At 52.3% G+C, this 20,413-nt stretch overlaps 1 protein-coding gene and 1 pseudogene across 2 annotated transcripts in view; one reads left to right on the forward strand and one right to left on the reverse strand.

The window, feature by feature from the left end:
• Positions 1–1,516: 1,516 nt before the first annotated feature.
• The window catches only part of LOC710542 (chondroitin sulfate proteoglycan 4-like), a 31,732-nt pseudogene continuing 12,835 nt past the window's right edge, over positions 1,517–20,413 (reverse strand). The window contains exons 10-15 of the transcript XR_013395415.1: positions 19,322–19,537; positions 18,765–18,963; positions 15,705–15,794; positions 14,826–14,862; positions 9,867–10,111; positions 1,517–3,756 (exon numbers count right to left, since the gene is read on the reverse strand). The product of XR_013395415.1 is annotated as a chondroitin sulfate proteoglycan 4-like (transcript). The remainder of the gene's footprint in view (positions 3,757–9,866; positions 10,112–14,825; positions 14,863–15,704; positions 15,795–18,764; positions 18,964–19,321; positions 19,538–20,413) is intronic.
• Positions 1,849–11,210, forward strand: LOC723119 (golgin subfamily A member 6-like protein 4). Its single transcript, XM_077940176.1, is given in 10 exon segments — positions 1,849–1,932; positions 3,599–3,718; positions 4,339–4,398; positions 4,584–4,619; positions 4,621–4,671; positions 5,323–5,410; positions 5,789–6,597; positions 6,865–6,925; positions 8,273–8,330; positions 9,765–11,210. Coding segments are annotated over 10 exon segments (1,512 nt in total). The 3' UTR covers positions 9,910–11,210.

A 20,413-nucleotide genomic window follows, 5' to 3' on the forward strand; every position in this document is an offset into this window, starting at 1 on the left:
AGGCAGAACATATGGTATCCCTGGCTTGGACCTACAGAAGGAAACATATTTTTCTGCCTGCCGTATGCCAGAGGTTCTTGAACACCTGGAGGGACTACTGCAGCACAGACTGCTGAGCCCTACTCCAGAGTTTCCGATTCACCAGGCCCAGGGTAGGACCTGAGAATTTGCACTTGTAAAAAGATCTCAGGTGCTGCTGGTGCTGTTAGTCCATAGACTACATTTTGAAAACCACTCTTGTCTATTAATTGTAAACTGTAGAATTCTAGAAAAAAACTTAGTTTGGTCTGGGATAAGAAGCACACAGGTTATGGAGAAAATCATGAAAGATTCAACCCTTGATCCCAGCCTAGTGTGGAATTCAGGTAACAAGCAGTACACAGTGACATAATTCTCGGTTTTCATGATTGCAAATCATAGCCAAGTATCAAGTGAGAAATTCAGTTTCATTTGCAAGGCTTAGAGAGGTCAGGTGATCTAGAATACTGGGACTTGTATTTCTCTTAAACAAGTAGAGAGTTTTAAGTGTTTATTAAATTGAAAGCTTTGTGTTCTTCCTTATTTTGTGTTTTATTTTATTTCTTTTGAGATGGAGTCTTGCTCTGTTGCCCAGGCTGAAGTGCAGGGGCGTGAGCTTGGCTCACTGCAACCTCCGTCTCCTGGGTTCAGGTAATTCTTCTGCCTCAGCCGACCAAATAGCTGGGATTACAGGCACCCACCACCACGCCTGGCTAGTTTTTGTATTTTTAGTACAGACAGGGTTTCATCATGTTGGCCATGTTGGTCTTGAACTCCTGACCTCAGGCGATCCACCCACCTCGGCCTCCCAAAGTGATGGCATTACAGGTGTGAACCACCGCACCTGGCCCAAAAGCTTTGTGTTTTTAAAGATATTAGACATGTTTATCATTAAAAAAAAAAATCTTCATAATGTAGGAGAATAAGAGAAATGTTCTTCCAAAAAGGAGAGATCATTGTGATTATTTTGTCTTATTGGAATGTTGGATACTATAGTTTACTTCCTTAATCATCAAGCATGCTATGAATTTTCCATTTTTATAGGATCTGTATCTCAGTTAAGGTGATACTGGTAATTCTTTTTTTTTTTTTTTTTTTTTTGAGACGGAGTCTCGCTCTGTCGCCCAGGCTGGAGTGCAGTGGCGCGATCTCGGCTCACTGCAAGCTCCGCCTCCCGGGTTCACGCCATTCTCCTGCCTCAGCCTCCCGAGTAGCTGGGACTACAGGCGCCCACAACCGCGCCCGGCTAATTTTTTGTATTTTTAGTAGAGACGGGGTTTCACCGTGGTCTCGATCTCCTGACCTTGTGATCCGCCCGCCTCGGCCTCCCAAAGTGCTGGGAGATACTGGTAATTTACTTATACTCCATTTGAAGATGAAAAATATAGTCCAAAATCATAGACTTTGCATAGAAGCTGGATAATGAAGACAGCTCTGGAGGAATGCATAGATACACACACACAGACACACATATATATAAAGTATACACATGTATACATTTTTAAGTTTATTTTTTACAGTTTGAAAGCTTTTAAAGCTAAAGCCAGACCCTTGCCTCTCCCAGAGTGGGCGGCCCCTCCCCTCCTTCTGAGTAGAGCGGTTGAATGGGCAGCTTTCCTTGTGATGCCACAGGTCCCTCTGGACACCCTGCTGCCTGGCCACGCTTCCTTTCCCTTTCATCTTTCTCACTGACCAATGGGCTTGGAGCATTAAGGCCACGCCCCTCTTCTGAGTTCTAGTGGGGCCCTGGTTACGCCTCCTCTGGCTCAGTTGCACAGCGGCCTGGTAGGTCACTGGAGGCATTCAGCCGTGCTCACTGGGATTTCGCTGATGTGACCCCAACCCCGCCTCCCTCCGCACCCCATGATGTCAGAAAAAACACGACAGGGAAAATTCACCACAGCCAAGAAAAAGGTAAAATGCACCAGGTCATAGCCCCCAACCCAACCACAGATCCTCTCAGATGACAAGACCATTGCCAGAGCCCATACTATTCCTCAGGCATACTGGAATGGGACCCCCAACACCAGCGACTCTGGGCTCCCCCCACCAAATTCTTGTCAGTCAGCCCCACCCCTTCAGCAAGCAGCCCAATCCCTGCCCTTGCCGATCTTTACCCCAGGGTGACTTTGGGCGGGTGACTCCTGGGGCTCCCCGCTCCATACTTGGCCCTCACCTCCTGCTGCCCCAAGCCTGACCTTCCTGGGCTCTTCAGGCTTGCGTCTCCCAGGACCTGGGTACTCCATCCCCAGGCCCCACCGTTGCCAGTCGTCCTTGGGTGACTTTAGGCTGGTGATTCCCGGGGCTCCCTACTGCGGACTCTGCCCTCCCCTCCTGCTGCCCCAAGCTCCACCTCCCTGGGCTCCTTGGGCTGGTGTCTCCAAGGACCTGGGTTGATCCCTGTGTTTCCCTCCCCCATCATGGAGTGGTGGCTCGGGCATCATGCTGATGTGGTCCCCTCCCCTGGGTGGAATGGAATGTAGTGATGTCACAGTCCCCCTAGGAACTGCCATTGCTGCTACAAGACCAGCCGTTGATCTTACAACCCAGTCCCATAAATTTTCTCACCCCATTTCTGGATCCTCTGGTCACAGCACAAATTTCCAGTTGGAAGGGGAATGGGGACTATGGGACCCAGGAGCAGGAGGTTTCAGGCTGCCTTACTCCCTTCACATAGACATTGACAGTGGGAAAAGCCTGCACTTCCCCTGTGTGCTCAAAACCTTGACAGTGTCTCTGGGTGGCCATGGGAGAACGGGTTTGGTTTGGTTTTCTCCCAGGCTTCTACTTTGCAGAGAGACTTTAACATTCTTTTCTGAGTTCTCCACGGTTCTGGGACCAGACAGCCCTTCAGTCACTGGTCTCTGAAGTGAGATTTGCTCATCTTCAGTGGAATAGATCTTGGGAAGCTGAACTAGATAGCTTGACTCTTCCTCATATCATCTCAACCTGGGGTACTTTGAGTGCCACAGGATGAATGTGGGACATCTTTCTGAAGTATCATTTTCCCTTGATTCTCTTCAGATCAAACATTAATGTCCTCAGGGATGACAGTCACATAAGTTTCAAAGCATATACCAGACTTCTCTCTGAAATCAGGCTTGGGTTGTCCTCTTTCTGAAAAATTCCCAGATTTAACAGAAAAGCTGGCTTCTGCCATGAGGACACATTGACATGAAAGTGTGAGAGGTACTGGTGCACTTCTTCACACTAACGGACATGTGAGGATGTATGACTCTAAACCGCACGGCATGCAGTTCCTGCCTCCTTCATGTTTACTGTTCTAACTCCGCCCCTGGTTTTGGTCCCTGGCAGCTGCTGATTCATGGCAAAACCCCAGAGCTTGGAGTCAGAAGAAGGAGCTTAAGTTCCAGTATTAACTATTTCTTTTGTTTTTTTGGTTTTTTTCTAGCCATGATATCAATCCCTCTCAGTCACTAAAGGATTGTGACAACACCTTGTACAGTTGGTGGTGGCATTAAATCAGATGGTGTAGAAGAGTATTTGGTCAAAACTGTGAAGGAGGGTGTGGCTGTAGGGGCTGATAGTTCTCATGAGTGTCACTGCTCTTCTTTCCCAGTTAAAAGAATATTGGCAGAGGAAGAGCCCTGGCGTTCCAGCAGAAGCTAACAGGAAAAAGAAAATCAATGGCAGTAGCCCTGACACCGCCGCTTCTGGTGGTTACCGCTCACCTGGGGATGTGAGTCTTGGCTGGCCAGGCTCCTGGGGACAGGGGGCCTAAGGGGCAGTAGAGGATAATTGTTAAGATTGTGGATGGACTGTTGGGTACTGGTTAAGAATTCTGGGTTTGAATCCTGCCTCTCCATCCACTAATGATTGATTAGGGATTAATTAAGATATGATTTAGGGCAAGCTGCTTGAGGTCTTCAGGTCTCTCTTTTCAAATCTGTATAATAGAGGTGAGATTTTTAAACATCTATTTGTGAAGTTTAAATGAGATTTGTTATTGTTGTTTTTCTGAGACTCCTTAGTACATGGCCTGCTGTAAACACCCAGGACACCCACGAAATGGTCATTGCTGTTTGATTTTTCTCATTCCCAGTCTCAAGGGGAAGCCAGGCCAATAAGAAGAGTTACTTGCCATCAGGCTGTCCCTTTAGGAGTCACTGAAAGGGCCCCAGGGTGGGATGGTGGGGAGATAAAAACCATGAGAGAAGTTGGCACAAAGGAGTTATGGGACAACTGGTCCAAGATAGGCAGAAAAGAAATGTTGGTCAGTTGATGGGGAAGAAAGGAAGTTAGAGGGCTTAGACACTGAGGGGGACAGAACATCTCCATGTGCACTCTCATCTCTTGTAGTCAGCAACAGGTGTCTACGGGGAGGGCCCTGTGTCATCTACTAACCTGAAAGATCTGCAGGTAAGAGGCCCTGGGCCGAGGTTCAGTGACCCTGCAGGCCAGCCCTCCAAGCTCCTCCCACAGCAGGGGCTGGTTGCCCCTCTGCCAGCTGAGACAGCCCAGACACACCCCTCCCCAGCCCTAATGAGTGTTCTCTCTACCCCTCCCCACAATCCTCCAACTCCTCCTCCCTGCATGCACCTCAGAGCCAGTACCAAGAACTAGCAGGAGCCCCGGACTCAAAGCTCCGCAATAATCAGTCAACCCAGTGAAAACATCCATTCACTGGGAAGAGTCCAGTGGCGTCCTCTGATTCCACGCTGCCAAACCTGGACTCGTTTCCCCTTGAGGCCCTGAAGAAAGGGTCTAGGGGCCCCTGGTGCCATGGGTAAATGGGGAGCTGGGGCACCCAGGCCTCACCTGGATGGACCCCAGAGCACAGACCGTGCAGCATGGCTCTTCTGCACTGCCCTCTTTGCTGGCTCTCTCTTCTCCAGACACCCCTGCTCGACTCCTTGCCACACATGCCCTGGGGTTGCTGCCTCTCAGGGAAGCACTAGCCTGGCTGTTTGTCAGGGGCCTGTATTTCTGCCCTGACTCAGTCCCTAATTTGCTTTTTGAGTCTGGACAAGCCTTCTCTCCTCCTTGGGCTCGTGTTTCTGGACGAGGTAGAGAGTGTCAAAGGTCTCTGTTCGCTCTGGGAGTCCGAGATTTAAAGGCCCCTAGAATGGAAACCTCAGGGCCAAGGGCTCCTGTCTGTCCTTTTCTGTCTTCTGTCTCCGCTGTGAAGAACCACACCTGGCCTGTAGGTGCTCAGCACATGTTTGTTGAATGAACGCACCTTTCTAAATCACAAGCTGGCAGAACGGGGGGGCCTTTCTCAAACTCTGTCTCTAGAGGTTCAGCCGCTATCACCAAGGCCCTTTCGCCCTGTGCTTTGGGCAGGTTCGCACATTGAAGGAGGAGAAGAAGCGTGAGATACATCGGGTACAGAAGCTTGGGAGGAGCTTGTTCAAACTCAAACACCAGAGGGGTAAGATGGGGCTGGCGTGACCTGGGAGCAGGACCGGCATCAGAGGGCTGTGGGGGTGGCTTAGAATGCCCCAGGGAGGTGGGTGGATGAAGGGCTTTGAGGCAGAGGGAGAGAGGTCTGTGCCAGGAGACTGCAAGCCTTGTCATCTGCTTGAGCCTTGGTGTCCCCATCAGCAAAGAGGGAGGAGTGCCCATTGTCAGCCACCCACAGTGCTCTCCATTGAAAGTGGCTTGGAAGATTGGCTACCATCTGGGTGCGAGGAATCCTTAGCAGTGAGGCCAAGTTTGGGAAGCCTGAGAGGAGGAGCTCTGCACCAATGGGAGGATTTTTTTTTTTTTTGAGAATCCAGAGACCCTTATTGTCTGCTTCCTTTCTCAGCTGAACCCCGGGCCCCAGATTCCCCAGGAGGGCCCTCTGAGGTGGAGCAGCTACAAGATGAGACCAAACACCTAAGGAAGGAGCTGGAGAGTCCGGGAAGACAGCTCCAGGCCGAGGTGGAAAACAATCAGATGTTGAGTCTCCTGCACAGGAGACAGGAAGAGAGGATACGTGAGCAGGACGAGAGGCTACATGAGCAGGAGAAGAGGATACGTGAGTAGGAGGAGAGGATACATGAGCAGGAGGAGAGGATACATGAGCAGGAGGAGAGAATACATGAGCAGGAGGAGAAGCTACATGAGCAGGAGGAGAGGCTATCTGGGCAGAAGGAGAGGATACGTGAGCAGGAGGAGAGGATACGGGAGCAGGCGTGGCTGCCAGAGCAGGAGAGGCTGTTGGAGCAGGTGGAGAAGCTATTGGAACAGGAGAGGTGGCAGGAGGAACAGGAGAGGCTGCTGGACCAGGGGAGGCTGCTGGACCAGGTGGAGGAACTGTTGGAACAGGAGAGGTTGCGGGAGCAGGATGAGAGACTGCGGGAGCAGGAGAGGCTGCTGGAGCAGGTGGAGAAGCTTTTGGAACGGGACAGGCGACAGGAGGAGCAGAAGAGGCTGCTGGAGGAGGAGCAGCTGCTGGACCAAGTGGAGGAGCTGCTGGAACAGGAGAGGCTGCGGGAGCAGGATCAGAGGCTGTGGGAGCAGGAGACACTGCGGGAGCTGGAGAGACTGCGGGAGCTGGAGAGGATGCTGGAGCTGGGGTGGGAAGCCCTCTACGAGCAGCAGGCGGAGCCACACAGTAGCTTCGAGGAGCCGGTGGGTTGCCCCACCTGGGGAGCCTGCCCTCTTCCCTAGCCCTCCAGGCCTTTGTTTCCCCACCTGTAAAATGGGGCATTGTAGTCCTCACATGAAATGGTACTTCTAAAGGCACCTGTGAGCCAGAGCCCTGCTCTGATGGCTGTGGGAGAGAGGGGATGATTTTTCTAACCTGTCTCCACCCTTCCCGGTGCCATGGCAGGCAGACACCAAGTTCTGGGGTCTCCAGCTATAGCGGGTGGCCAATGATTGCTTCTCTCTGTCCAGAACAATGAGAACAAGAGCGCACTGCAGTTGGAGCCTCAAGTAAAGGAGCTGAAGACGCTGGGCGAGCTGAAAGGCACGGTAACCTCTGACCCATCCAAGAAGGGCTGGGAGGCGGGCACCAGCCTCTGGGGAAGGGAGGCGCCAGGCCAGAGGCAGCTGCAACCTGGGGGCAGGTGACCCCAGCACTCTCCAGGGCAGTCCTATTATGTTTCTTGCATCTTTCCCTCTGACTTTTATAGGTGGGGAGCCCTGGGCTCCCCCCAGGTCTGGATATCATCATCCCAGCTAGAGGCATGGAGTCCCCCAGTCACAGGGGAAGAGACAGTGGTATAAGAGGCTCGTTATGTTGGGTGTGGTGGCTGACGCCTGTAGTCCCACCACTTTGGGAGTCTGAGGCAGGAGAATCACTTCAGGTCAGGAGTTTGAGACCAGCCTGGTTGACATGGCAAAACCTCATCTCTACTAAAATTTCAAAAAAACACCAATTACCTAGGCCTGGTGGTGCATGCCTGTCATCCCAGCTACTCAGGAGGCTGAGATACGAGAATCATTTGAGCCTGGGAGGTAGAGGTTGCAGTGAGCTGAGATCGCACCACTGGACTCCAGCCTGGGACACAGAGTGACACTGTCTCAAAACAAAACAAAACAAAACGCTAAAACCAAAAAGACTCCTTAGACTCAAACTGGTTTCCAGACTCAGTTCTATTGGTTATCATTCAACTACTTTGCATTTCTAAGTTTTTCTTTTTTTTTTTTTTGAGACGCAGTCTCGCTCTGTCACCCAGACTGGAGTGCAGTGGCTGGATCTCAGCTCACTGCAAGCTCCGCCTCCCGGGTTCACGCCATTCTCCTACCTCAGCCTCCCGAGTAGCTGGGACTACAGGCGCCCGCCAACTCGCCCGGCTAGTTTTTTGTATTTTTCAGTAGAGACGGGGTTTCACCGTATTAGCCAGGATGGTCTCGATCTCCTGACCTTGTGATCCGCCCATCTCGGCCTCCCAAAGTGCTGGGATTACAGGCTTGAGCCACCGCGCCCGACAAAGTCTCTGTTTCTTTAACTTCAAAAGGAAGTTAGCGTTTTCCTTGCAGAGGTGCTGAGGATTAAATGAGATAATACGTGGAAACATTAGGCATGTAGTACACTTAGCAGATGCTGGTTGGCTCCCCCCGTTTTCCACTAGTCTGTGGTCTACAGTTTAAATTTTAGACAGGGAAAAGCGTGTGAGATTTGACGCTGGGGAAGGATGCATTGGGTTCCAGGCAAGGGAGGCAGGCTCTGAGGCCTGGAGCAAGGGACCAGGGGCCTGGGCAGGCCACAGAGCACCACAGTGCCCTTGCTACCCTATTCATGGGCCAGGAATCTGGAAGCCAGCTAGTAAACGCCCTCATGCCCAGGATCATCCTGCAGGTGGAGCTGAAGAGCCAAGAGGCTCAGAGTCTGCAGCAGCAGGGAGACCAGTACCTGTGTCACCTGCAGCAGTATGTGGTCGCTTAGCAGCAGCTGACCTCTGAGGAGGAGGTGCTGCACAGGCAGTTACTGCTGCAGACCCAGCTCCTGGACCAGCTGCAGCAGCAGGAAGCTCAAGGCAAAGTGGTAGCTAAGATGGCCCGCCAAAAGTTGCAGGAGACCCCGGGGAGGGAGTTGCTGAGGACAGGGCCACGAGAGGGACAACCTGGCAACCTCCGTGCCTTCTCACCCTCTTTCCTGGCCTCTTAGGAGCACCTGGAAGCTACCAGCCAGCAGAAACAGCAGCTAAAGCCAGGTTGAGCCTCATGGTTCTCCCTGGGGAAGGTACGGGAGACCACTCGGAGGAAGAGGCGAGAGCCCCAGGAGGAAAGGGGGACTGTTAGCAGCATAGGATTGAGGAGTTGGAAGAGACCTTTAACACAGCTGGTCATTATGCCGACCGGGTGTCCACGCTAAGTTCGGTATCAATATGGTGACCTCCTGGGAGCAGGAGGCCATCAGGTTGCCTAAAGACGGGAGAACTGGCCCAGGTCAGAAAGGGACCAGGTCAGGACTCCGGCACCAATCGGTAGTGGGACTGTGCCTGGGCAGTATAGCAAGATCTTGGTTCTTAAAAGTAATAATACAGAACAGCTCATTCCCCTCTGGGAATGGGCTGGCTCAGGGCTACACAGTGAGGGTGGGGGCAGAGGTGGACCCCCACTTCCCTTGTTGGGTTGTCTGAGGACCCCTCTGGCCACCCCCTAGAGGAGATGGAGGAGGACATCTGGACAGTGAGGAGGAGGAGGCACCTCAGCCCATGCAGGACATCCCAGAGGACCGGGAGAGCCGGGAGGTCAGGTGAGCCTGACTTTCCCTGCCCCTACTTTGTCACCTTCCTCGCTGGTCCCTCCCAGATCCCCTTATGTTCTTGGTTTCCTGCCTTCTGATTTCTGTGGACTTTCACTCCTTCCGGGAGCCAGTGGTCAAACACCATTTCACTGTGACCAACAGGTGCTCACTCTGAGCCCCAAGGGAAGTGGCTGCGCTCCACCTCCCTGCCCCGGTTGTTCTGTGTATGTCCCTACAAGAATACTCATCTCTTGCCTTCAGGTGGCATTTTTCAACGACGCTGGAGCCAGTGCCCAGGAATAGCAAAGGGTGTGCTGCCAGCACTTGGCTCACCCAGTGGCTTCATTTCAGAGGACCCCAGGGACTGGGGGTGAGTCTGTGTGTGGGGAGACCCACCGAGCCCTGCATGGGGCCATCTCTGCGGGGGTGGGGGTGGGGGTGAACTTGGGCGCCAGCACCAGCATGACAGCTAAGCACCCCTCCCTCCAGGTGAACCTGCTGGAGCTGCAGGGACAGGTGTTGTGGCTTGTGGGCGACCACAATGAGGGGCACGACAAATTCCTGACCACTGCCCAGAGCCCTGCTGATCAGCCCGCTCTAGGAGCCCCAATCCCCCAGGAGCTTGGGTGTGCCGACAAGCAGGGTGGTGGGTAGAGCGCTCAGGCGGGGTGGGCGGGCAGGAGCAGGGGAGGCTCGCACTGACCTCAGATCCCCTCCTCCCTCTGTCTGAAGATCTTCGTGGCTGAGCCTCACTGACAGCGTGGAGCCTGCACCAGGAGAGGCCAGAGAGGGTTCTCCCCACCACAACCCCACGGCACAGCAGATCGTGCAGCTGCTTCCTCTAACGCAGGACTCTCCAGGAGCACCGAGGCTTGCGCAGCAACCCCTGCATGCCATTCTTTTCACCGTGCCGAGATCAGGGAGCTAAACATCACCATCATCTAAGAGCTGGTCAAGAAATTTAAAAACAAACAAAAAAAGTTTAGGGGTTAATCTCCTACACAATTCATTTACTTCATTTGAATGTTAGAGCCACTCATGTTTATTTGTGTTTCTAACTTAAATTTATTTGTAGAAAGTTAAAGGAGAGTGGGTCTTTCCCTCATGTGCACTCTGTATTTTGACAGTTCAAATCACTTCACTTTTACCTGACACATATAAATGACTAGGAATGACCTTCAGATAGTGTTTAGCATCTGTAACCTATCTGACAACAATGTGTTCATCAGGGACCTCTGGATTAAATCACATACCGGCATATTTAAGCTGAATGTCAGTCTGAAAAATAAAAGTGCTATATTAACTGAAATACCACTCTTTGTGTAGGAATTTTGTCATATGTTTAAGAAAAAGCTAAAAAGAATGGAAATTCTATGACAATAACTGTAGTCTTTCTTCAAAATGCATGCAGATGTTTGCAATACCTCATTCAGCCAAGTATTTGTTCTCTTCCTCATTCAGTATAAGGCAGCTTTCAATTTGCTTAGAAGGCGACATTAGAAGGTTAGAGTTCAGCAGAAACAGAATTTTAAAATGTGAGTTCAAACTGAATGTGAATTTCTGTAGGAAGAATCAAAATATCAATTTAAAGACTGCAATATATCATAATTATTTTTAAACTATTTGATTAAACCTGATACGTTTCCCTGAAATGAAAAAAATCAGTTCTAAAACCAAAGCTGAGTTTTATACAACATGAAAATGTAAATCAGCCCTATCCATAATACTTTCTCTAAAACTTTATCTTACAGTCACTTTCAAATAACTATTCAAAAACATAACTGCTATAATATCTTGAAATAAGTTAAAACATTTTAAAATATGAACACTGTAGTGTAAAACCAAGAATCTAGGGGAAGGAAAAGTAGAGACAGAAATGCCAATTCCAGTCCAAAGCTTTATTTGCCAAGTTTTCTTAGAATGACTTTTACCAACTTACGATTTCTTATAAACAGAATGTATAATGGAAATACTGACTTTTGTCTAAAGTGGCATTATTGACTTCTGTGATGCTACTATAATGTAATAAATTATGAAATTGTTGCAAGGTGCTGTTTTTGCCTTAAATTTTTGTGTGTCTTGAAAACTATAGTATTAAAGGTATTGAGACTGTGCAAATGTTAGGCACGCTTGTCATGAGATAATCGGTTTTTATTCTCACAAAATTGTAACTATGTAAGTGTGTTTATTAAAAGAACATAAACTAAAAAAGTTACAGGAATTAAAAGTTGTGGGATGGAAAAGTTATGGGATAAAAAATATGGTGGAAAAATTGTGGCAAAAAGTCCAAAAAAAGTAAAAAAAAAAGTTGCCTGAAAAGTTTTTTTAAAAAGTTATGAGAAAGAAGTTATGGGAAAAAGTCATGGGATAAAAATAAATAAAAGCAGGCCCCTGTCAGCATAAGCCTGGAGAAGTGGGTCTGGAGTCTCCACCCCCACCATGTCCCTACAACGCCTTCCCAGTCACTTTTTACCATTAGGTAGCAACACCAGACCCCTGTCTAATGAAGAGAGAAAAACAGACCCTTTACCACCTTGACCAAGGCTGAGTCCTTACATTTCTGGATGATGATGTTTGTTATTTAACAGCCAGAGGTTGATGGAGTTGGTTTGTTTGGAGGAGGTGCGATGGCCTCCTTACTCTCACTGAGGCAACTTTTCTCTCGGGGTGCTCCCATCATCTTACTCAGAGAGGCATCTGAGGCGGGACAGTGGAGCTAACTGTAGACCAGGCAAGGGCACAGGCTATGAGGGGTGACCCGCCCTTCCCCCATGTACATTCTGCATCTAACATTCTGTATGTATCGTACCTAGCGGAGGTTGCAGCTGGTGTATGAAGAAGAGGTTCTGATAGTTATTTGCAGCTGGGAAACTTATTTATTGCTAGCATAGGAGCGAGGAAGGAGGCGGGGATGGAGTCATGGCTCCCTGGTGATGGGACTCCTGTTTTCTTTGCTTTTTATTTGGGAATAAATGGATTTAGCTATACTGCTCAGCCTGGTATGTTCCCGTTTCCCTCAGTGGGTCCTGCAGTTTGTCCCATTGAAAGAGGAGCCCCAAAGGGTCTGAGCATGCCCAGTGGGGCTGTTGGGAATCTTCCAGGCCTGTTGTCTGGATGCTGCCTGGTGACACCTGGTGGATTTCACGGGGACTGCCATGGTGCCTAATGGGCACAGTGCAGCCCTGACAGCCAACAGGTTCAGAAGACTGATCTAGCTGTGGCCGGGAAGACAACACCAGCACCCGAGGGCACTGACTTTCACCCACCCCAGGTGTCTTCCATTCCGTCCCCCTGCCTCCCTCTCCTGTCTGCACCGGGTGGCCTGTCTGTCCCTCCAGAGTGCAGGCTGCCCCGCAGGCTCCCTCCAGGTTGAGTTCACGGCCCTGCCCCCTAGTGACCAGATCCAGCGTCACAGGATAAGAACCAGCTAAGCTCCAGGGACTTTCCAGGAAAAGTGTCCCTTGGAAGGGGTGTGACCTTTTCACCGCTCCCAAAAGCATCCTAAAAATGGCTTGGACTTTTCTCTCCCCTGAGCTCCACAGAGAACAGAGCCAGCAGAGGACACATTCTCTGTCATCCAGAAATGAGTTGGAGTCTCAGCCGAGGGACAGCAGGACTGGAAGACTGTCAGTCCACACAGCACCCCCATGCTTGCCCAGAAGGGCGGGAAGGATGGCGGGGACTGGTTGTCCACAGGCCGGGCATGACAGGGAGGCTCCCTGGAGGTGGTGCCCTTTCGAGGGGCAATGTCAGGAGACAGCTTCCTCTTGTTGGGCCACAAGTCTCCGCAAGGACAGCACGAGGACTGATTCCCAGTGCTAGAGGTGAGGCAGTTGGCCACGTGTGTGTGTGTGTGTGTGTGTGTGTGTGTGTGTGTGTGTGTGTGTGTGTATTTATAGCTATTTATAGAACAGGGCAGGGGCATACCACAGAGGGGGCACAAGTTTTCAGCAACGGTCACAGCTGGATGTGGCAGCTCACCACTACAACAGACTAAGTCACAGATGAAGGGGGCTGGCTCTGGGGCTGCGGGAGCCACTGTCAAGTCACAGGACACCCGCCCAGGCAGCCTTGGAAAGGGAAATCTCTGAGAAGAGGAGGGATCTGTTCAGAGGTCGAAGGGGGACCTGGGGCTCTCAGGACGGGATGGACTTGCCTGACCCAATCAGCTGGCATTGGAGAGAGCGCAGAGAGAAAACAGGTTAGAGAAAAGCCAGAGCTGGTGAGGCAAGTACAGAGCATGGGTGCACCGTAGCAGCTGCGAGAGGGCCGGGAAGGGGAGAGTGTAAGTGTGGGCATGGCAAGGTTCCTGGAAAAGAGAGGCTGGAAGGGAAAGGGGAGGAAGATGGAGGGAGAAGCCAGAGCTTCATAGGAAGTGCCCGGGGGCTGCGGCGGCCCTCCCCACCCCACACACGCTGACCTCTCTCATGGCACCCAGGCAGTCCACCCACAGTTCAGACCAATGCCAGCCCCCAGGACTTCCCTCTTCCCTGGTCACCGTCTTCCAACCCACTGGCCCAGGGCCACCTCTTGCTTGGGGAGCCCCACCCAACAGCCACCACTCCTCATAGAGAAGGAACACTGCTTGAAACAAAATAGTGAAGCTATAAGGGGATGGCTGGCTGGAGTGAGCACCAGAGGTCCCTCTGGGTGGGCAGAAAGCTCAGGGTCCTCTGAAGGACCCTGGGGAAGGCTGGGAGGGCAGGTAGCTGGATGCCACCAGCCATACAGTTATAAGTCCAAAAGGGGAGCCTCAACTGGTAGGCAGGGGGCTACAGGTTGCATAGGTGACGCTGGGCCCTTTATGATGGGAAAAGCAGAAGAGGGAGAGTCCGTGGCAGGACAGGCAGGTGGGCTCGCTAGGCAGGATTTGGCTGGGCCAGGAGGCACTGTGGTCTCCTTGGCTGAATAGCACAGGAGACCCCTAGGAGCAACAGGCCAAGGTGAGTGAGCCTGCTGGTCGGCGGTAGTGCTTCAGCGGGGGCCAGGGACCCTGTCTTCAGTCCACACGAGCAGCTATGATGGTACCTGGGAGGGAGGGAACGGGGCTGTGTGTCCTTGCCCGGTCTGTGAAGTGTGTTGTGGGATGACCGTGTGTATGGGACTCTCAGGCTTTTATCCTCGATCACCACTGGATTGCTGACAGTTGGAGGATGTGGGACCCTAACTATCATCCTTAATCTGCAGTGGATTTGGCTCTCAGCACTCCCAGCCTGGGAGCTGGATACCTGCCCTGGCAGCATGACCCAGACTGCATGACAGGTACAGCGTGCCCAGGATGATGTGCCTAGACCTCTGACCGCCTCAGATTCCAGCCCCACACACAACCCCCTCCAAGCTCCCAGCCCCTACACCATAAACCACAAGCTCTGTGTCCTCTCTGATGGCTCCACATCTGCCAGTTTGGGCATGGAGCCTGTTCTAAGAGCCCCCAGGCTCAGCCATGGAGGCCTTGAGCAGTGACACTGAGTCCCATGGCTCGCAGGGAGAGAAGTGAGACAGTTAGCAGCACAAAGACAGAAAGAGCAAAGAGCAAGTCTGCAGCTCCAGAAGGGAGGGGCAGGGAGCCTGGCTCTGAAGTCCCAGGTAGGCCCCCCATGTGGGGCTGGGGCAGCGGGGCAGGCAGACCTTTCATGTAGCAGGCAGCAAAGCATGTACCTACCAAGGCTGACGCTCCTCAGGGAACACCGATAGTGATTCTGAAAGACAGCATCAAATCACATGGCAGGTCACACGCATGGTGGGGCAGCCTGAGGGTGGGGGACACACACGCACACGCCGGAGTGTGCACACACATGCTGTGAGGCCCCACGGCCTGCATGCACACACTAACACACATGCCCACAAAAAACACGCATACGCTGCCTTCCCCGCCCAGCACCCTCATTGGCCAGCATGTGCCACAAGGATCTGGGACATGCAGCCACTCGGCACACTGAAGCACATGCGTGGGCAGAGTCACAACACAGATGCTCGCCCACACACAGAGGCATTTGCACCAGCTCCCTGCACACTCACGCCTGGTGTGCTCAGAGGAACACCCACGCTGCTCATGGAGACGGGGCTTGCTCACCAATGTCCAGCTGTCATTTCTCCACCTAAGAGCCTTCCATGGCTTCCTACTGCCTACAGCATTGAACCCCAACAAGTCACACTCTTCAGACTTTGAAGGTTCTCCACCCTATGCCCCACCTTCCCCACAGAGCTCTTCCTCATTCTGTCTGTGTTCCCTGCTTTGGCCGGGGGCTACCCTCGATGCGACCCACACTACACCTCCGCCCATGGCAGCTTTTTACCCAGTTATCCTCCAATTCCTCACCACATAAGCCTATCTCAGTCATGCCCCGGACTGCATTGAAGCCAGCCTGCCTTGAAGAAGCTCTCCCAGACTGCCCTTTTCCCCAAGGCAGGGTCAGGATTTGTCAAATGCTTAGCGGGTGTTAGCAAGACTGGAGTCGGAGCAGGCATCAAACCTTACATCTCACATGTCACACCTCACCACAGACCTGGGTGCCAAATAGCCTGAAGAGTCTGAACTCACGTTGGCAGTTAGCAAAGTGCTCCTATGGCTGCATCTGCAGTTAACATAGCATCCCTATGGCCACTGCCTCCCTGGATCTCCACAGCCATCCTAGGAGAAAGGCAGAACATCATCATTTGATAGAAGGGATACTGGAGCTCTGGGAGGAAAAGGGACTTGCCTAAAGCCCCAGGATGAAGCAGCAAATCTGGACTCTCACAGACAGCCCAGAGCTGCCGGCATTCCCTTAGGATCTGTGCCCTCGGGTCTGACTTAATTTTTTCCTCTCCAAAGAGCCATCTGTAGGGCCAGAGGCTGGCAAAGCCTGACTCATCATTGGATGCCAGTTCCTTTGCCTGACTTTCAGTGATTCCTACCTTACCCTGGGTTTTGTGTTTCTTGTCTCAACACTATCATTTCTCATTCCTCCACAGGTTGAACTGCTCGCTGCAGCCACCTGAAGCATGCTCTTCTTGACACAGTTAGCTCTAGGCACATGGTTGGTGCTAAAAAGAAAAAAAGAGCTTTATGTCAATTTCACTGATTAACAAAACTGATGGCTGCACTACAAAGCAAAGTTGATACTGCCTGGGCCTCTGAGTTCAAGAGGCTTTTAGACAAGTGGTTCTGAGCTAAAACATGAGCATGCACGCATACGCATCTGTCTCGGTCTGATGAGATAATCTGGGTTGTTATCCTTAAGCATTTTCCTGCCTCATTAATGCATGTGTAGCCAGCACAACAATAATGTGCTAATAATGGCTAAAGCTGAGGGCTTTCCTGGGCCAGGTAGTGGCTTTAAAAACTTTAAAGTGGCCTTTAAAACTTTAACCCCTAAAGCTGAGGACTTTCCTGAGCCAGATAGTGGCTGTAAAAACTATAAAGTTTTCACATAGACTCTCTTGAATAATTTCTGTTTTTCAGATCAAGAAACTGAGACTTACTATCACATTTGGGATTAAGTTAAAAAAAAAATTAACAAATTGAGGCTTAAAGTTGTCAAGCATTTCAAAGCCACCAAGTGGCTAAATCAGAACTTGAACCCAGGAAGTAGGAAGTCTAGCCCTGGGATCCTGTGCCCTTACCCAGTATCCAGTGTTGGCTACACAAAACTAATGAATACATGTTTTCAACTATAGTTTAAGTGGGTGACATATTTTTCACTATATTTTACGTAGGTGACTTTCAGTTTGGGAGTATTCTACTTACACAATCTATTGAGCTGGATATTAACTGAGAACAAACAGAAACTAATGAACTCTGAAAAACATAAAAGGTGAGCAACATGATGTCACTGCAAAAGACAAAACAGCCCATAGTCTTTTGGTGACTGTATTTTGCTGACAGTCCATGAGTTAATACTCAAGCTGAACTCAGCACTGCTGTTCCCTTGGGAGACAGACAGACACACACACACACACACACACACACACACACTTGGTGGTTTTGTGCCCTGCCCCCCCTTAACACACACCGGACACACACACACACACACACACACACACACACACTTGGTGGTTTTGTGCCCTGCCCCCCCTTAACACACACCGGACACACACACACACACACACACACACACACACACTTGGTGGTTTTGTGCCCTGCCCCCCCTTAACACACACCGGACACACACACACACACACACACACACACACACACACACACACACACACTTGGTGGTTTTGTGCCCTGCCCCCCCTTAACACACACCGGAGTTTCTGGTTGTGCTGCCCAGAGCCTCCAGTCCTTGAGTGTGAGGAACGGACCACATGGGTCCAGCAGTGCTGGGTCAAGGCGAGGAGGGGGCAGCCGGAAGTGCGCACATGCTCTGGGCTTGTTGGAGCAGCCGAAATGGGTGCGCACGGAGCGCGTGGGGATGAGGGGATGAAGGATGAGGGGTGAGAGGGACAGGGCGGGATGGGGACAGCCTTTCCCAGGCGGCAACATCATTTGATAGAAGGGATACTGAGGCTCTGGGAGGGAAAGGGACTTGCCTAAAGCCCCAGGGTGAAGAAGCATCTCTGGACTCCCAGTCCAGCGCTCTTGCCCAATACTCTGCTGCTTGCCTTTACCCATGTAACTTGGTCATCAGCACGTCAGAGGGCAAGCCCCAATCCCTACTTCGTTTCTGTATATGGGCACTGGACCCACAGCCCCACTCTCCAGCCATTTGGACACAAAAACAGATGCTATTGTTCTTCCTTAGAGAACGTGGCCAGTGGAAACAGGGCACACTGGAAATCAGAGTGAATGTCGTTGAAAGAGGGTCATAGGTCAACAAGGCCAAGCCAAAGGTTGCAGTAGAATGCTCTTCCTTAGAAATCTTTGGGAGTGAAGTAGGCTTCAGTCACTCTCATCCCTGCCCCTGCAGCTGCCACTACCACATTAGTTTAGACAGGGTCAGGGGGTGGGGATGTGGAGAAAAAATCAGACTGCCTGTGGCCCCCGGGCTCCTTCCCCAGTTGCTTCTGTCCTAGCTTAGGCCTGGGTGCCACTCTTACACTCTCACACTCGTGTGCTCACCTGTACACACATCACATCACACATCTTGTTGGTCACACAGTCACAGCCTGGCCTCTGCTCCCATGGTCAAGTGGCCCGATACCCCCAGGGATGGCTCAAAGGAGTCAGGACTTGGATGTGGGGACATCAGGGTAGCAAAAAGAAATCCACACACCCAGAGCATCTCAGACTCTCAGACCTGAGCTAAGTTTCACAGAGAGGAGTTGGACAGAATGGAGAATGGAGGATGGCGAGAAGAAAGGATGAGGGATGCAACGTGTGGGCGGCCACCAAGAGTGAAAATAGAGGGAAGTGCCACCTAAGTGCTGGAAAGAAGGGGGCAGGTGGGACGAGCCCCATAGCCCTCTCCTCAAAAACGACTACCTCCAGGACTCAGCCCTCCCTGGGGGACAGGCTCCGCCAGCCCTCGGCCATACGTGACTCGGCAGCCACGGTCCGTTTCTTGGATGGTGACGGCCAGTTCTTGCCGCCAGGTCCGATGATCTGGAATCCAGTCCCATTTCCTTCCCGGCCACACCCGTCCAGCGGCCTCTTTGGCTGCTTTCAGCCCCTACTTACTTGGTGATCCCGAGTGGGGCATGAGAGCACCTGGCGAGTAGGGCCGAAGGGATCAGGGGAAGCCTCTGGTCTGGAGGATATGGGGTGGCACTTCCCCAAGGGCGCACCCAGCAGGAGGAAGCCCAGAAGCCGGCCCGCAACCCAGGCTGGGCTGGGGACGTGGCGGGGGCTGGGCATCCCGGGGCTGGACTTGGGCGACCTGCAAGGCGACAGGTATCAAGGCACAGGGACAGGAGAAATGGGCGGCTCCACCCCGCCCCCTGAGGCCCCGTCCCAGCCCAGTGCTGGCCACGACCATGCACGGAAGCTCCTCCCTGCCAGGCCCCGATGTGGTCGCCAGAGTTTAAGCCCCGCCCCAGCAGCACCAACAGCCCAGCTCCACCCCGCCCCGCAGCCACTGCTCCTCGGCAAGCTCCGCCCCCACTCCAGGTAGCAGCCACCCTGGTGAGGGACCACGCCGCTGCCCCCTTGGCACTCCTCTCGGAGGCCCAGGCTGGGGGACTTTGGGGCCGTGGGGGCCGGCCCCGGTATCTGCGTTCGTCCGGGACGCTCTGCACCTGCAGCCATGAGTCGTCCACATGCAGGCTTAGGGGCAGGCTGACGGTGGTCTTGTTGATGTCCCCGATGATGGTGAGTACCTCCTTCAGCATGTGGTGTATGCGCAGCATCTCGTCGCGCCGCTGTGCCTCTTCTGCCAACTGCTCCACCAGTGTGTTCTGGTCCCCACATGAGTACAGACTGGCCAGCAGCTCCAAGATGATGAACTCCGTGGTCTGAGAGTGGGCAATCGGGGAAGAAGGTCGGGACCTGATGCCTGTGCCGCACTGGCTGCCGTGCTGGGCCCTGTTGGGACGGTGCGCTGGACTTGGAGCCCCTTGTAGTATGACTTTTCACACCGGCTTTACACCGCTTCAACTGGAAGATCCACCTCCCCACTGCCTTTTCTCACTCAGATGGCAACACCGAGGTCCAGAGGAAAAGACACCTGTCCCATGTGACTGATCTGCGACGGGACTCAGGACCTATCACGCCAATAGGATACTTGTCTATTCAGTTGTTGTTTTGTTTGGCGGGGGTGGGGGTGGTGATAGGGTCTCGCTCTGTCACCAGGCTGGAGTACAGTGATCACTGCTCACTGCAGCCTCAACCTCCTGGGCTCAAAGTGATCCTCCAATGTCAGCCCCTCGAGTAGCTCGGACTACAGTCACGTGCCACCACCAAGCCCAGCTATTTTTAAAATTTTTGTGTAGAGACAAGTTCTCACTATGTTGCCAAGGCTGGTCTTGAACTCCTGGGCTCAAGTGATCCTCCCACCTCCGCCTCCAGGAGTGGGAGTTGGAGCTGATGCCTGGATACGGGAGCTCTGTGGGTGGGAGTGAAACAAAACACAGGGTCCTGAGCTCTGGGGAGCAAGCAGTGTCCTCTGGTGAAGGAAATCCTGGACTGGCAGGCAGAAGTTGTGCCTCTTACCGGCCATGTGCTCTGAATACAGTTACCTGCCCTCCATGAGCTTCAGTTTCCTTATCTGAAAAGTGGGGACACCTGACCCTTTCCTGCCCAGTTCAGTGTTGTGGCACAGGGCTGCTGTTAAAACAAGACTCAGTCCTGGCCTCCTCCCCGAGTGGGCCAGGTAGCCCATGTAGCCTCTT

Source organism: Macaca mulatta, chromosome 7 (genome assembly GCF_049350105.2).
Source record: "Macaca mulatta isolate MMU2019108-1 chromosome 7, T2T-MMU8v2.0, whole genome shotgun sequence".
Taxonomy (NCBI): Eukaryota; Metazoa; Chordata; class Mammalia; order Primates; family Cercopithecidae; genus Macaca; species Macaca mulatta.